Genomic DNA, 18,131 nt, shown 5'->3' with positions numbered 1-18,131 from the left:
CCATTTGTTACTTCTATTTGGAAATTTGTTCTGTTACCAGTTATTTTCTGCCATTTACCCTTTCACATGTCTCACGCTTGTCCTGCCTCTCAACCGTGTCTCTCTTTATTTACATTCTTTTTTCCCGATCTCCTGCCCTTGTTTGCACTCCTCACCCCTGCCACTGAATGTCTCCCAGCCTGAGGGATGTGGTCTTTCTCCCTCCCCCTTCCCTTTCCTTTCCTTCCCTTTCCTTTCCTAGAGAAGGTAGGCTGATGAGAGTCAAGTGAAGGAGCAGGGGGCACCTGGTGACAAAGGCTCACTGGTTGTATTCTAGTAAATGACTGGGTTGGGGTCTCTCTGTGTTAGTTGGGTGGTGTGGATCTGGGTTGGGGTCTTCTGGGCTGCATCTAAGACAGGAATCCGGTCTGGCAGGGAAGGTCCACTTCTTCGCTAGCACCGACATAAGACACTCGCATGCTGGGAGAATACTGTGAGATGACACAAAGAGAGGAGCAGGGAAGTTAACACCCAAGCAATATTGTAACAGTGGTTAGAATGTTCTTGTTCTGCCTTTCCAACCTGGTGCTTTCCAGATGGGTTGGGACTGCCATTGCCAAATCTCCAGCCAACATCCTGGCTGAGAATTCCGGTAGTTCTGTTCGTAGCACAGCGGGTGGGGTGGGGGTATCAAGCTGGGAAAAGCAGTTTTATTTCATCACCCTTTGTCCACTGGAAGTGCACTCTGAGCTAAGTAACACTTGGGGCAAGAATAAAAGAAGAGGCTTTATAGAAGTCCTGCTTCAGATATCAGTTAGATGTGCTGCCCCAACTACGTAGATCCATTCTCTCTGGCTCACTTGGCACCGACTATGGAATATAACTTTTCTTCAATTCAGCCTTCTATAATTCAGAATAGCATTCAGTTTCTATGCTTACTTTAAAAACTCCGCTTTCCTCACAACTGGAAAGTATTGTCCTTTTAAATGATCGGTTTGAAAAATGACAATGAAACAAAGCAACTGAAATATAATCCTGTGCCTTTTGTCCCTGTGCCTGTATTATTTTTGGGTGACATTTATTTTTTTATCTGATTTGTATGGCTGCCCTAAGTGAAATGGATGAAATTCTGTCCAGCGGGCCATCCTGATTCTGCTCTTGATTCTAAAGCAGTTCTGCATTGTTCACAAGGGCAGAAACACTGTCCGAGCTCTGAACGTCCAGAGTGCAAAAAGCACACTGTTGGAATTCGTAACCATTTACGGTAGCCCTTCCCACTTGGTGCTTTTCAGGGGTGTTGGACTGCAACTCCCGTTATCCAGTCAGTTTGGCCAGTGCTAGCTGCTGGGGATTATTGAAATTATGGTCCACCATGGCTGAGGATCATTGGGGTGAAGGAAGCTGATCTAGTAAAAAAAAAAACAACTTTCAGTAGTTTGCTGGCCTCTATATTAGTTGTCTCAGTATTTCTGTATAAAGTTCAGAATTTTTTAAATTAAAACCAGCAGCAGTGTTCACCTTAGCCTGAATGCAGTGTGTCTCACACTTTTGCATTAAGTGATGTTGTTGGACTCAGATCTAGCACAACTGTCCTACAGTGCCACACAACATAGGAGGGATTATGTATGCATGTGTGTGTACCTCTTCCATACTGACAGGTTTACTAAACCAAGAAAACCAGGATATGCGGTGGCAGAGCTGTATGCCTGTGTTGGCTGTAGGAAATTTTCTGACAACCACAAGGTGCACTTCTTCATCATACGTGAGGGGGGCCCCCTCTCTCGGCCTTCTGGAAAGGGATGAAGACCTGGCTCTGCCATCTTACGTGGGGTGTGGGGAGGGGTAACCAATCATGGGAGTGGTTAGTACCCTGAAGATTCTCCCGTGAATTAAATTAAGAACTTTTTAGCATCTACGCCTTGGACTATTTTTAACTAGTATTTATTCTTGTTTTTATTGTAAACCACCCAGAGTTGCTCTGTGAGTGAGATGGGTGGTGACTAAATTTGAAATACAAATAAATAAATAAATAAAATACACTAAAGCAGAATTAGATAACCCAGGGACTGCTTGTGGCTCCAACTCTTTTCTTTTATGGCCCCTGGAGATACCCCCAAATCACCACCATCCTCCCTTCTAAAATCAGGAATTAAATAGATATGGCTAAACACACCTATGTTACTAAATTAACAAAATACACAAGAAATCCTGAAAACCCTGGCCTTCTGCTTCTGGTGTCAGCAGCACCTGCAAACCCCTTCAGAACCCACCCCCCAAACAAAAAAAAGTTTGGAAGAAGTGCAACCTGTGGCTAAAAAAAGGTTGCCTTCCCCCACGTCAAAGAACTGATTTGGCCCATTTTCTCTGAGGCCAAAGGAGTGAAAAGAAACCTTTCTTATTAGTTATTTTGCTACCTAAGTGCATTATTAAGTTAAGGTGGATTATTACTACTACTACTACTACTACTATTATTATTATTATTATTTTGACAATCCTGTGCATCAGACATATATTCACCAGGTTTTGAATCTGATCCCCTGCAACTCACTGGGATCACAAAACCAAAGCAATTTGTTGTGTAGCTGCTGTGTCACAGCCTATACCTGATGTGTTGCATTTGGTCACTACATATGGAGGAGTCCGTACCTCTGACTTACCGAAGGGGGTGGGGAATGACGGTCAATGAGGGGGATGCTCTCAAATTGAGGACTGCCACTGTACGAAGCGCTTTGACTCCTGCAAGTGACACCAAGAAAGATACTGATAACAAATCCTGCCCTCTCCAAGCCACTACTCCAGCTCTGGAAGGCCAGACCATTGCCAGACCTCTCCAGAAATACTAGGAACTTCAGCTGTGTTGGACATTTGCAACTTTCTGGAGGACCTCTACAGAAATTCCCATGTGGCAGTTGATGTGAAGGTTCTTGGTTTATTTAGATCACGTGACAATAAACCATAGCCTGGATTATGGATCCTAGGTTCATCAAGGCCTACTTGATCAGCTGACTTAGTTTATGGATCCTCTTTATTTGGAGGAGTAGATACATACCCCATCTCACCATAGTCTTGATATACTATAACATGAGAACTCCAAGAAGAGAGCATTTTTGTATAATCCTTCATTTCCTCCCCCCCCCCCAAAAAGAAGGAAGGAGAAGATCAAGGATATCAAGACTTGCGTATTTATCTCTCTGCGGAGAGTATATCTATGTATGAAGGGGCAATACCTGTTTCTCCACTATATAAATAGAAGTTGCAGCCCAAATAACTTAATCGGCTAGGCTTAATTTCCCTGAATATGCATTTGATCTGAATTGCACACCAGAAGCTGGGGTGTGAAGAACAGAGTGAAAAGTTTGAGGATTGAGGAGAATAAAATAATGTCAATCAGTTTTGCCTAATACAGAAATCAATGTAGAAAACCTGGAGTAAGAAAATGATCAGTCATTGGGAACATATTAGAGGTAGTGAAAGGACTACAGTGGTATTTCCAGAAGAGCATTTTGATAAATGTGTTGTCTTGGGGGAGATGTGCTTGGACCAGGAATGAAAAGTGATACAAACCAATGGTTGGCACACCGTTATGGGAACAAGGTGGAAGACAGAGAGAAAACAGGTGAAAAAAACAAAAGGATGAATTATTTATCTCTGTGGGAAACTGCTTTAGTGGGATCACTACTGGTAGTAGTAAAAGAAATCTAAAATGGTGCTTAATGGATACCAGCGAAGTGGAACAGACTGCATCTGTAGGCAGTAAATGTGCTGGAGGTGTTTAAACAGGCTGGATGGTACCATAGATTCTTGTACTGGCCAGGGAGTCAGACTACATGATCAACAAGACCTGTTCAAACCCTGTATTCTATGGAACTAAGGATAAGAAGAATTAAGTATGCTGCCTAGATGTTTTTGAAGGAAGCAGGGGATGATAAGCATAATATATAAAATAAACATTCCTTATCTCACTTTGCTGATCAAGACAGTGGGAAATAGTCAAGTTTTTCCTCCTGCCACCAAAATCAACCATTTCTCTCCATTCCTTAAACTTCAAAATTGCTACACAATGTTCACCATCACATCTGCCCTTCTCTTTCTTTGATTAGAGAGCTCAGCTCATGTGGTCTTCTTTCCCTGAAACTTCAGATAGCTAGAGCAGCACTGGGGAAGGAGAATGAATGGGATGAGGAAAATGCCAGGGAAGGAGCAAGGGGCGGGAGGTGGGAGAGGAAAGGAGCGGGGAAACTGTAGAGGGAACAGTCAGTTCCTGATTTGGGGGAGTCTGTCCTTCCTTCCCCCTCCCACTCACGCACTCAGATCGGGGCCACTGCAGGCCACTCCAAGCCCCTCCCGCCTTGCAGGGGGAGTTATGACCAAGCGCGTGGGGAGGGGGTTGGGAGGTGTGGTGTGGGGGTTACTCACATGTACTGTGAGACGGGGGCGTTGGAAATGGGGGGGGCTGAAAGGCGCAGGCTGCCCCGGCTGCCCCAGCTTGAACAGTGGCCAAAGGAGCTGGGCAGGCTGGGCCCAGCCCCCCCTGTGCGCACTGTCGGCGGTCTACGTGCCTGGGGCGTGAAAGGGTCGTCATCCTCCATGTCGTCATAGTCCGAGTCCCTACACAGGAATTCAGGAGAAAAGAGGGGGGGGGAAAGGTCATAGGGCATCTATCCAGAAAACAAGAGTTTGTTCCAAACCAAGCATCTAGGTTTTTCTTACTTTTCTTGCATTAGGCTGCTGTCCCTTCAGGGTGTAAACTTGGAACAGGAAGATAAGACTATCCGGTCCAAGCTTCTGAGCTAGTTCACAAATTCTACCTTTGCCTTCTCAAAGCAGACATGCTCCAGCTTTGCTGGGATTCCCAATCCCAGAATTCTCAACACACTTTTTGTTTAGGGACATGAAGTGGGCTAATCAAAGCTAATGAATAGAATGTCTTACTCTGGATCAGATCATCTTGCTCTGTATTGTCCATACCAGGGGTGCGCAACATTTTTGGCCTATGGGTGGCATACTGAGGACGCATTCCAAAAAATAGGCAGGGTTTGGATGAAAGCAAGATTTTATTAATTTACCATTTAAAATTAAATTAAATTAAAATTAAAATTTATATTCTTTAATTAAATACATATAGTAATGATTGCTAGCTGCCTATTTCATAGTTCCTTCCTCTGGTTATATTAAAAGCTACAATTTGGTGACCACTTTTGAAAGGCCCTAGGGCTCCATTCAAGGCTTGGGCATTTATATGCACCTTGAAGGCTGTGGTTATATACCTCTCATCTATAGCAACCACCTCCCAAAGTAATTGAGCAGGATATGTATATGTATATGTATATGTATATGTATATGTATATGTATATGTATATGTATATGTATAAAAGTCCCTTCTCACCCCTATGGATGGTATGTGTCTTCTTCAACCTCGGGTCCTCTACCAGAGGCCTGGGAGTTTGAGGGTTCTGCGCAGTCTCTTAGCTATTCCTAGCACTGCACTCTTCTGGACAGAGAGCTCTGATGTTGTTCCTGGGATCTGTTGGAGCCACTCTCCCTACCACCACTGGGACCACTTTGGCCTTCACTCTCCACATCCTCTCTAGTTCCTCCTTCAGGCCCTGGTACTTCTCCAGCTTCTCATACTCCTTCTTCCTGATGTTGCTGTCACTTGGCACTGCTACATCTATCACCACTGCTGTCTTCTGGTCCTTGTCTACTACCACGATGTCTGGTTGATTGGCCAGTACCTGCCTGTCCATGTGGGTATATATATTTGCCTTATCTGGAGGTGGTGAGGACTCTGCATGTATACAACTGATGCTCAGGATTCTCATATACCAGATGTTAACACTCACCTGTTCTGGAACCTCTTCCAGGCTCGGGGCAGACTACAGACTGCTGTGGTGAAGGAAAGGGCAGAGAGGAAGGAGAAGAGGAGGAGGAAAAGCAACCCCTCCATGCCATCATAGCACAACCCTTTCAGGCCATCCACATAGTCCTAGGAGACAGAAAGCGACACAGAGGTAGCTTCCAGATAGAAGTTTTAAGGTCCATTGGCAATGGTTCATTGTTATGGTAATTTGACAGGTTATCCAGATGGGACATCATTATTTTTTAGTCATCCACCCATCCTTTCTATCTCTTTCACTGCTTTTTCTTTTAATGGGAATTATTCACTTAGTCAGAAATATCCGGATGAGAAGTACAGCTCTGTAAAGTTACGGGTATGCCACAGCTCTTTACTCCCCTAGATTTGGGGAAGAGGCTTTGATATTTGGACTGATACTTGTCAACCCTCTGCTGTTCACTCTCATGAATACCATGTTTGTTGTGAACAATCATACAGATGTTTCAAATCCATGTGTGCAAACTGATTGTAAAATTACAGAATACTGTAAGTTTGCCATGCTGAAGATTGTTCCATTTTGCTTTGAATGGAAAATTGCTCATATGAAAAGGAACACACTCCAATACGTATAGAGTGGGTCATCTCTCTGCACACGGTCAAAGAACTTGGGTTCCCCAGATGTTCCATCTACAGGTTCCACAATTCACTGCTATTGGCCTGGGGACAGGAACCCATGCCTTCCCAATAGCATGGAAGCAGCCCCATTCAGCTTAGGATGATGGTGAGGGATCCTGGGAGATGCAGTTAGCAATATCTGGAGGACCATTGTTTTCTACCCTTTCCCATGACTGGGCATGCTGGTGGTGATGGAAATGGAAATCTAAAATATTTGGAGAGCACCACGTTCTAGATGATGATATGGTAATATGCATGCATACCCATTGTATCATAAGGAAGTAAGGGAAAAGCCAGGATCTTAAAATGTATCAGGAAATATTAGGCAGAATGGCTGGAGAGGGTCCATAAAATGACAGACAAGAGTGGTAGAGGTACCTTATGAAGTCCCCGGCAGTTAAGGAGAGCTACAAGATGATGGAAATTACTCTCTGTGATGTTCAAAGTATTCTGGATGGATACGATGCTCTTCTGCAGTATACAAATGGCATCAATGAGAACCTAGTTGCCCAAATTTGCAGTTTCCCCTTCCCTCGTGCTAGCCCACCCTAATTTTTTCCAGTCCAAGAGAATTGTGAGTTGATGCACACCCAGCATCCCTTTCTCGCTGAGCATTACCACTGACCTCAGCTGCTGGGAAGTGGGGGATGGCTTCCCTCTCCAATCCGTATAGCTGGGAATGTATGTTGGATAGTGCCCTCTGGCACACTGTGAGTCTCTGCAGAGTTGGCAGGAAAGGAATGGGAGAAAAACACAAAGCATTTGGGGTTAGCAAACTTCCAGCAGAAGGAATCCCGAGGTTGGGACGCCTCGCCTCCCCCAAGTAAGAGCCTAAATTCGATCCTGTTCTGCACAAAACCAGGGGATTTATATCACAAGACCATCTCCAAATCAATAAATGAAAACAACAAAGCAAAAGTTCAGCTTTAATTATTTTCTTTCACCTGCTGTTCTGTTGGAGGAGAGCTGAACTAGCAATTTGTTTAATCAGAATGATCTACAGACATAACTATTCTGCAATTTTACAACTTGCCAAGATAACACCCTGGGAGAGGTGCATAAAATGGGCAAAGGATTGGAATGCGAAGAACACCAGATTTCGTCTATCACAGAAATGGCATTATTTTTTAAGAAGTCCAAATGTTATGAAAGTAGGGTTGAAAACATATGGGCAATGCTTAAAGGAATAGCAGTGCTTGGATTTAGTTTTGCATGGCTGAGAATTCAGGATACCATCCTCAGACTTCTATCACATGCACATATGTAACACATTATTTTAATGGAAAAGAGGGGATACTTACCTGCTGAAAAGGGTTGAAGATATCTTGGCTGCAGGTTAAGTAGTACTGTAGGATTTCTACAGGGATTAAAAGAAAAGAAGAAAGGGCATCAAGCCACTGGGTCCACCTAGACACCAGGTCTTTTTAACCCCTTATTAGATCCCCTGAGTTTGTTTATCTAAGAAGGGCTGTACATGTTCAGAAGAGGTGGAGAAAGAAAAACATGCACGCACACACACACACACACACACACAGAAGCAGCACTGAAAAAAATGAGAGACCAGTTACCAAAATAAAGTGTATTAAATAGCTATACCCTGGGAACTGTTGGAAGAAGTTGGAATACAGGTAGTCCTCGGTTAATGATCACAATTAGGACTGGAATTTTGGTTGCTAAGCAAAGCAGTCATTAAGCAAATCTGACCTGATTCTACAACCTTTTTTGCAGCAGTCATTAAGCAAATCACTGCAAATGTTAAGTGAACCAAGAGGTTGTTAAGCAAATCACATGGTTCCCCATTGATTTTGCTTGCCAGAAGCTGGCCAGGAAGGTCAAAAATGGTGATCACGTGACCATGGGACACTGTGACAGTCATAAATGCAAACCGGTTGCCAAGTGCCCAAACCATGATCACATGACCGCAGGGACACTGCAATGGTTGACCAGTTGTAACCCGGGTTTTTCAGCACCATTGTAAGTCCGAACTGTCACTAAACAAATGGTTGTTAAGTGAGGACTACCTGTAACCACCTTTGACCTTGGCCATATGCTGGTTGAGAATGCTGGAAATTGCAGCCTTGATGCATGTGCAGGGCTGGATTACTACCCCTGGCCCCCAAAAGAGACTCTTGATACCTTCATGAGAGGCCAACCTTTCAGCAGGCAAAACAAATCACATTGCTGTAAGACATTAGATGTGCATCATTTAAGTGTGATGGTTTATTTTTAGTAGACAAGGTGGTGAGGCTTGTTATTAGGACTGTGGTGTGAAGTGAGGAGAGAGTTACTCCTTTCCTATCTGATCACAATCAAGGCCAATGTGTTCTCCACATTTCCCCACATTGACTGCTAATCCTGGAAAATTACTCTTCTTATTAAAGCTGCTCTGTTTTGAGTTGCCTTTTGAAGCTGGGAAGTTTGAAATAGCTGCCTTTTTTTTTATGGAATAGCAGCCTCTTTGGAGTCTACAGGGGTCACCATTATAACAACAGCAATGTTTTATATATATATAAAATATAAAATCAGAACTTTTTTCCCTCCTAAAAAACCAAAGATGCTTTATTTCCAAACAGAATTTTTTAAAAAAATCAAATTGAGCATTTGGGGGAAAAGGAATAATAGATTATTAGCATAATGTATGTATTATGTCTCCTTAGAAATAAGCTCCCCTGAATCCTTCCCACAACCCCTTAGTGTTCCCTTCTACTTTCCCCAGCAAAAACCCTGTGAGCAGTCTGGATTCAGAAATTATCAAGACATCAGAATTAACCCTTTTCCTCCTATAACCACTGCAAAGAAAATTGCATCCCACTCCAAAGTGGACAACTACTTACTATCGCTTTCCTCTTGCCTGGGTTAAAGCAACTTTCCCAAACCTGGTGCTGACGTTCAGCTCTTACATATAATCCCCAGACTAGGCTTTATGGTCTTTGAAAAGCAATGCACATGGGTGATACCCATGCAGAAAGTGCACAACTGTTTTCAGAATTCACCAAGAAGCAGATTCTGTCCTCAGGCCCTGAATTTTAATTCTCCTTTGGATCATTTTTAGATGTGATTTTCTTAAACAAGCCCAGCGCAGATTTGTCAAAGGCCCTACAGTCCAGCTACCAGGTAAATTGAATTTAAAGCTAGGTCCCTTAAGTAAACTTGCCAAGTGATAAGGGAAAGAAAAGGGTTTCGTTTCCTCTGGAGCCTATAACACAATTACTGCTAAAGTTTGCACGTTGCATTCCTGTTAGGAAGGTGCAGCTTCACAGCCTCTACTCCCTGGGTGCAAATCCAGCATTTGTATCCTTTAAGATGCAGCAGATCTCATCCTACCTGGGCTTAGTCCAGTCCTGGCCTGGGTTGTGTTCATCACATAACCATCTGGCTCAAAGCAGAAATCACTCAGTCCCTGAAGAGGACAAAAACAAAAGTCTCTTTTACTGCAGTGCATTCAATTGCTGTCGACATCCTTGAAGAAATGTGCACTACAGAAGGTGGTGTCTCGGGCAGCAGTGGGTCACTTTGATAGACATCAGAGCGTACTAAGCACAAATTGGGGGAGAGCTGCTTAGATCTGTAAGGCATGAGTGAACCTGAAGATTCAAAAGGAGATCTTTAAAAGATCTGTAGCTGTGGGAGGACAGGAAGAGAAATATAGCAGGAGTGGACATCCTGGGGCCTTCTACACCTGTTGAGCCTTAGCTCCCATTAGACCTGACCACCAAGGCCACTAGCAAAGGATTTGGGGAGCTACAGTTCAAACATCTATAGGAACACAGCCTGATAAAATCTCTATCAAGCATGCAGATGGAGCACACCAAAACAAAAATTGCTCCAAAGCTTGCTTTTGATTTCCTGGAACATGAAAAGAGTCCTGCAGTCTGGGTGGTGTGGAGAGGAGGCTTGGCAGCTCTCAAAAGGGGACATTTATGGTCACGGGCCTTCGGACCACACAAGTCGCTACAACTAAGTTGGGAAAAAGAGTATTGGAGCCAAAGGGGCACAGGTTTGGGATGGTTGTAGTAAGTTACAAATGGTGAGGAGGAATGAGTTGTAAAATGTAAGGAAAGTCATAGAGTCTGGAAGAAGCATTCCCCCTTGTTGGGAGAAGTGGAAAAGGGGTGATATTGCCTGGATTTGCACAACACATTTACTAGTTAGCCACATTTAAGCCCGAAGTGTTGTGCAAACAGTGTGCTTGATTTATGGGTCAGTGTCTTATGCAAACTCAGAAAATTGAGCTAAAGGGGTAAACTGTGGTTAAGGCAATCATCTGTAAATGTGTTGTGCAAACACAACCATTAGAGAATAAGATGAAGTGAAAATACATTTAATGTGCTAGGCTGTTCTGACAATCTGATGGTAGAAAAGACACACATACAGAGGTCCATAAAGAAAGAAACAGTTGATGCTTTGGAGGAATGGGGTACAAGGCTGATATAATAGGCAAGGACGTTTAATTGGAATGTGGCAACTGAAGACATGGCTGAGTTGGGGATTCCTGAATCTTTGCTTCCTTACAAAGGAATGGGGAACCAGCTGTGAAGAAAGGTTTAAATATGTCTATTCCATGCTCTGCCTTCCTCCTAAAAGTCCTCCACTCAACTTGCTGCTTTGATTAAAAGAAAGAAAAATGGAATAAAAAGCCTTGCAAATCACTGCCAGCTGATCATTAGGGAAGGGTTATCTGCTCCAATGAAGAACTGCTACTCATTTGCTCAGGCACCTTCTCCCTCTGCTTATCCTTCCTTTAACTGGGAAGAGAGGGAAAGCAGGATTATCCTTTAACCAGCTGAGCCTTATGGGTCTCTAACTTTAGGACTGAATATTGCTCCAGTTTGCTTGCTTTCCTCTTCTCTCTTTCCTTTCCTGCCATCTCTTTTTAGACCAGTGTTTCTCAACCTTGGCCGCTTCAAGCTGTGTGGACTTCACCTCTTTTTCTGGGAGTTGAAGTTGAAGTTGAAGTCCACACAGCTTAAAGCGGCCAAGGTTGAGAAACACTGCTTTACAGTAGACTGTAAGCTTGTTGGTTGTCTTCAGCTGAAGAGCAGGGTCAAAATGATTTGAACAAATCAATCAACAAAGGCTACGATCATGCTGTTGCAGCAGAGCTTTCCTTTAAGGCCAGGATGGTCAACTGACAATGTGCAGGGAGTCTACAATTTCCCCTTTTGCGTTTGCAGACCCAGATCCCAGCCATCCACAAAGATTATGCAGTCAAAATTCATTGACAAATCACCCAATGTTGACAGCACAATTTTCCTGCCAACATTTGGTGGGGAAACAAAGTATGCTAAGTTTTTGGATTGGCTTAGTGCATCTAAAATTGGGACTCCTGCTCCTGTTTTACTTCTTAGGAGAAAAAAAGTAACCTTGCCCACTCAGGGGACATCATAATGTAATTGCCCTGACTCTTATGGTTCTGTTACCAAAAAACGTTTATTAAAACAAGTGCCTCCCCCAGTGCAGTGCAGATATGTGGCCTCAAGATCATGCTGCTTCAACTCAGCCTCCTTGAGAATGCATTGAGAAATGCAACGAAGTTATGGGACGTTTATAACAGAGCTGGTAGGCACCAGACTGGAGAAGGCCAGATTAGAAAAGGAGGACTTCCAGGTCTGTAGTGGAGTTACATCCATCTTAATGAGAGGCAGCCCCAGATGAGAGAGAGGCATAACTGGCATAAGAGAAACGCTGGATTCGGAATAGCATGGTATGGGCTCAGCTGCGCTAATGGGGAAGAGGTGCAGTTTGGCATGGAGACAACTCGGGAGGGGTTGCATACTGATGAGAGAAGCACTCACACCACTCATTCGCAGAAGGGCAGAACCGAGAGGGTTTACTGAGGCAGATGGAAAATGCAGAGCTCTCCCTTCTTCCTTCTCCCAGGGACTCTGAATAACGCCTACTAATTAAAAGCATCAGTAAGAGGAAAGTGTAGGCATGTGTGTGCATCTATGTGTGTTGTGTAAGAATATGTATCAAGAGAGTGAGATGGTGAGAAAATCCCTTCATCGCCACCACCATTCTCCCCTGCCCCTCCTCCAAATACCACCACTCCTCTGGCTGAAAATGCCAGCAATTAAATTATTGTGCTCCAGAGAACAGAAGACAGTTTCCCAGGCAAGGCCACCAGCCAGCTTGGTTGGCGGCTGTCCCTCTGATTTCAGAAAGTAGCCACTGTGCCCGGGCAGGAGGGGCAGGAGCTCAAAGTGCCTGCTTGTGGGACAAAAACTGTACCAGTTCCTTTACATGCAGTGGCAAGAAATACAACTGATTTTTTATTTTTCTTACAGTGGTGCCTCTACATTAGAGGCAAAATGTCTAGCCCAGGAGTCTCATGGGGCCTACCAGAATTCACATTTTTGGACCCAGATCTCCTCCAGGATGCATGGGGCCAAACTTTTTTTTTTTTTTTTTTTTGCATTTTTCCTTTCATTTTTGCAGGGTTTTAGACACCCATTTCACTCCCTGAAGTCTCCTCCTCCTAAATTGGGTTCTAGTCCTGCTAGCTTTTGGATTGTGCCTTTAACATTCCACGCAAAGCATGAGGTGGTCCTTGAGAGGATGCAACTTATCACACCCAGACTTAGGAGTTTTATGGTAACTTTTAGATGGTAATGAAATTCCCACTTGTTACAGAATGCAGTAGTAGCTTTGCTTCATTTTTGGATCCTCCTCCTGAGTGGGGTCCTGGACTTCTGCCCCCCCTCCTACGCTGATAGCATTATTGCTAAAAAATCTATGCTTTGAAATAAATAAAATATGATACCTTGCAATTATATGACTGCCCCAGGGCTAGCTCAAGGTTTGCTGAACTTCCCTAGACAGCCTATCTCTGTGTATCCAGAGAATATGAAGCACAGTCTCCGCAGGAGAATACAGCTCTTCTGTATTTGCACTGTACCTAAAAATACTGTAAGGACAGCCCTAATTTTATTATCTTCCCTTTCTAAATTACTGACCCTATTAGTGTGTTTGTGGTGGGGAAGGCTGCTTTGTTTAAAAAAGGAAAGTAAAATGTCCATTATAAGTCTTGATGTTCACCGGTTTCAGTCTCTTTCCAGAATGGGGAACAGAAGCTTTTTGTTTCTGCTGATGCATGGAAATGCTTGCATACAGATAGTAACATACTATATTCTGTACAAGCTGCCTGCTCTTTTTATATCCTGTAGTTGCTGAGAGTATTCTGGGTCATGATACTGTTGGGCAGTCCTTCTGCCTTAATACACCTCAAAGAACACATACTACATAGGTTGTAAATGGTTACAGGATAGCCTCTTGCAGAATTTGTGAAAATAGTGTAAAACAGTAGAACAGCCTCCCACCCCTCAACCTAGTACTCTCTCCAGATGTGTTGGAGTTCAATTTCCATAATTCCCAGCTAGTGAGCCATGCAGAATGGAGTTACAGCACTGAAAGACCAGTACTATACCAGTGGTGGTAGACGTCTTAGCAGTGGTACCCGAAGCAAATGTTCAGTAATGTTTGATATTATCATGGGGGTCTTACAAATGTGCCACTATTTTTATTTATGAAATGTGGAATATATTAGCTCATGAAGAGCTGGCCATATCAAGTGGCTTCCCCTTCTGTTTTGCTGTAGGTTGCTACACAGTTTGCTAATATTGCTAGGTTAACCCTAATTGCCTCCTCTCCCCGCTGGCATCCTCCCATTCTCCCAAAATGCTGCTCATTGTGTCTTTAACCTTGACAAACACCACGCTTAAACACTACCTACCCATGGCCCCATCACTCACCACAGCTGCTGCTGTCTCCAACCCCATGGAGCCCCAGCTCAGGATGAGGACCAGGAAACTCATAACAGTCATTCTATTAGCACAAAAAGAAAAATGCTATTCAGATGAGCATGGAGGTCAAGATGGGTCGGTTGTGTCATCTTTCTTTCTGATAGCATTCCATACCATAAAAAGCTGCATGGAGAGCAAAAATGGTTTATCTTCATGGCTAATCATGGCACAAAAATGCCCTTGTAATCATTTTTAGAAAGACTGTCTTCATAACACAGTCTTCATCTCACCCTAGTCCAGCCCAACAACTGCCTAAATTTACCCTTAGCTGTTCCAGTGCAAAGTAGTGTTTTCCATCTTTTCTCAGTACAAGTCTTGTTATGTGAACAATCTGTGGTGCCCCATTCATGAACCTGATGATAGGTTGCAGTCAGTCCTGTTGGTTGGATAGGTCTGCTGAAGCCCATTTTGGGCTTGGGCTTCAGAAGGGATTGGATACCTGGTTTATGCAGACGCATCTGACTCACACTTTCCAAAGCACCATTCAGGCATTACATGGGCTCACTATATGTATTGGGATGTTGGCCTTCTAGAAGTCCAATAAACATGTTATTAAAATGTGTCAAACAGTCTTTCAGAAGACCTGGAAACTTTATTGATGTACTGTGCAAGCTTCTTCCTGCCTCTTACCCTCCTCCCAGACTTTTTTGGGATGTAGCCTGCTGGTCACTAAAAGACCCATAGACCCCTGCTCAGAAATAGCTCTAGTGGTGGATTACTGGAACGAAGCACCTCCATACCAGTAACTTGTCACTTGGGCAACTTCAAAGTTAAGTTCTCCATCCCAGGCATCTACCCACCCTCACACATGCCTCCCCATCACACTTTTAAGATAGTGATTGGTGGTGGTTTTTCCCACTGGTTGATGACATGGGGCAGGGACAGAAATGAAGCTAAGGGGACCTACAAATAGCTGTCCTTAAATTGTCCTGGAGTAAAGCTTTAAGGATAAGACTGCTTGCCGGCCTTGTTATGGTGCAAATTAGCGCTCATCTGTCAGGGGAGAGAGAATATTTTGCTCTCCCCAGCATACTTTTCTGCTAACTCAAGGACCGAAGGAATGCACATTAACATAGCCAGGAGGAGGAGTCTCCCAGCCCCCCAATTACTGGAAGTTCATGCTGCAGTCAAGATTCGGCTTGAATTTAAAAACAGCTTTTGAACTGAAAGGCAGTTACTCTGGATCCAAGGAGAGCTTTTGTACAATCTGCTGTGAAATTGATATGATTTCTGTAACTGAGCTGATCAAGAAGGTTTTCCGAGTGATGCCTGACTAAGACTAGACAAATGTTAACAGTCCCAATGAATGTGGGTGATGCTTTGCATAGCAACAAGCCTGCAAGAGTGGGACTGAGTACCAAAGAGTGCTTATATGCAAGGCCATATCAGTATTGCCAAACAGTGTATTCCAGGGCTTTTCCCACTTGAATCTACTTATGAGACAAACATGCCTTAGCAACCTCATTTTTTTTCTTTGTTATGTCCCTCTGATGTTGCCTTTGCCTCATCCCCAATCCACACCTGAGGCAGCCTTAAGTCATCCTGCTCTTGTCTTAAAGTAGCATTGTTGTCTGAGGCAGTTTTAAGCTGGGTACAATCTGACATGCTTCACCAACTGTTCTGTTAATGGTGTGGGCAAGTGACTGCTAGGAGATGGGATCAACCTGGCATTGATTGGGCAGGTCAGGCTGGTACAGGCATGCCCCTTTCCCTCTGGTTCCTAGACCAGTGTTTCTCAACCTTAGCAATTTCAAGACGTGTGGACTGCAACTCCCAGAATTCCCCAGCCAGCATGGCTAACTGAGGAATTCTGGGAGTTGAAATCTACACATCTTAAAGTTGCTAAAGTTGAGAAACCCTGTTAGACACTGCCTGCTAGGGCCATTCTGGTTTTGCAGCAGGAGAGTCCAGGTCTTTCAAAATAGGCTCTCCTTCTTTACCTGCCAGGACTCTGATTCCCAGTTCAGAGATCTGGCAGCTGGTGGGAGCCAGCTGGTTGTTTTTAAAGTTAGTTGTTTTTAAGCATCTCGCAATTAGGCAGCAGCTAGTTGCTCTCTTCGGGTGTTAAGTAAGGTTGGGAGCTGTCTGGGTGCTTGAAAACCAGCTCAGCTAACAGCTGTCAAGGGGATGGGGTGGCACACAGTGAAGTTCTCCTGCTTCATCTTGCAGCCTCCCCATTCTGTCCGTCAGCCAGGCCTGTTTTGAAAGCACTCATCAAAACATGCAAAACCAGGAGTGAGTTTTCACAGATGGCTAAACCCACCATTCTAGTCATCTGTCAAAACTCACCTCCTTCCTAAGCCCAGCCCCATGTTAATGAAAGTGATTGGAAGAAGCTGTTTCACTGGCTAATGATGTGGGGTGGGAGGAGAACAAAGCCTGTCTATAGAAGCAGATAGGATTGGCTGTGGGGACAGCAAGTTTTATACTGTATCGGTTTCTGCTAACTCATAAATAAAACTTTAACTGAGCAGTGGAGAATGGTCCTCTAGCTAAATCCATTTCCTCACAAGTGATTTACAACATCATCCTACCGTCATTGTGCTGAGATAACAGCACTGAGGACAGGCTTTATAAGAGGCTGGGTTATATATACAAGACGCTGCAGATCACTAGGAAGGAATGGCTGTAGTTTAAAAAAAATGGCACTGATACAGAATGCAATGAGAAAAAAAATTAAGGAAGGGAGAACAGGAGTCAATGTCTTTGATATTTGTAGGATATCAGATTGAAGAAGCCAGCTATCAACCAAAGCTGGAAACTACATACCCCTGGACCAAGACTTTTGGTCTCAGTAGCATGGCATACTAACCTCTGATTAACTAAACTGAATTAACTTAATAACACTGAAGCCTAAACCACTCAGAAAAGGTTTGCATGATACATCGAGCGACAGATGTGGTGCAAGCCCAGTGAATATGAGGTACCTTGGAGCACATGGTCCGGAAGGTAACAAATCTGAAGAGTCACTGGGATTGTAAATTTAACAAATTATTATTATTATTATTATTATTATTATTATTATTATTATTATTATTATTATTAAATCTGCCATCTTGTGGGAGGATCCCTCTGCCTCCATTTATGCCCTGTGGTACAGCTGTGAATAAACTGAATATTGCAAAGTTATCTCTCCCTCATTTGTAGAACATTAAGTTTATCAGTGTGACTCTCTGAAACTGACTATTTATCACCTCTGGATACCTTTATAATTAATATCATTAACTGTGGTTACATTTGATATCAAGCATCTCCTCTGTCTACCAAAACTCCCAGGGTATTGGCTATCTTTAAGAGAATATGATGTATTCTTCTGGAGCAATAAGTGGGATGGATGATAGAAGAAGATCAGTCTAAAGCTCTTGTAAGTTTGCTCCTGCTTGGCATCCCTCGATTTCTGTGCCCAAATGTGCCCACCAGGTGGTGCACTCACACGATTACCAGCCACTTGACCTGCTTCGCCAGCCCCAGCAAGGTGAACAGACAGATGATGAGGTCCAATAGCAGCAGTAAGATGTAGGCCAACCACCTGAGGGAGTCAGAGAGCAACAGAGTCAGGAAAAAATGAAGCAGCTGAGATCTTTCACCTATTTTGGCCGGTGGTGGCACCTTTCCTGCCAAAAGAGTTGCTGCCTCATTTCCAATACTATCCTCTCTGCTGTTCCATTTCCCTAGGTCCCAATCACTGTATTTTTACTACCTGCAGCAAAAAACAAGATGGGATGCCTCCTGTTCCATGGACCAAAAATGATTGGACTGATGTTGAATTTTTCTACAGGCATGGAGACGAGGCAGCATTTCTCCACTGAACCTGAAGGAGTCAGGCTACTTTATGGACA

General features: G+C 43.7%; 1 protein-coding gene across 2 annotated transcripts in view; it reads right to left on the bottom strand.

Annotated features, from left to right (window-relative positions):
• Positions 1–258: 258 nt before the first annotated feature.
• TTYH1 (tweety family member 1) overlaps positions 259–18,131 on the bottom strand; it is a 63,036-nt gene continuing 45,163 nt past the window's right edge. Inside the window, exons 5-14 of one of the 2 annotated variants that reach the window (XM_063301186.1) lie at positions 17,726–17,821; positions 14,242–14,314; positions 9,815–9,890; positions 7,792–7,847; positions 7,116–7,208; positions 6,869–6,961; positions 5,823–5,965; positions 4,396–4,587; positions 2,637–2,715; positions 259–470 (exon numbers count right to left, since the gene is read on the bottom strand). In XM_063301186.1, coding sequence (XP_063157256.1) covers positions 390–470; positions 2,637–2,715; positions 4,396–4,587; positions 5,823–5,965; positions 6,869–6,961; positions 7,116–7,208; positions 7,792–7,847; positions 9,815–9,890; positions 14,242–14,314; positions 17,726–17,821 — 982 coding nt within the window. In that variant the 3' untranslated portion in view covers positions 259–389. The remainder of the gene's footprint in view (positions 471–2,636; positions 2,716–4,395; positions 4,588–5,822; positions 5,966–6,868; positions 6,962–7,115; positions 7,209–7,791; positions 7,848–9,814; positions 9,891–14,241; positions 14,315–17,725; positions 17,822–18,131) is intronic. The other variant, XM_063301187.1, reaches the window with a different exon arrangement.

This window comes from Candoia aspera, chromosome 4 (genome assembly GCF_035149785.1).
Source record: "Candoia aspera isolate rCanAsp1 chromosome 4, rCanAsp1.hap2, whole genome shotgun sequence".
Lineage (NCBI taxonomy): Eukaryota > Metazoa > Chordata > Lepidosauria > Squamata > Boidae > Candoia > Candoia aspera.
The sequence above is the reverse complement of the archived record's forward strand: the minus strand, read 5'-3'. Positions and strand labels throughout refer to the sequence as shown.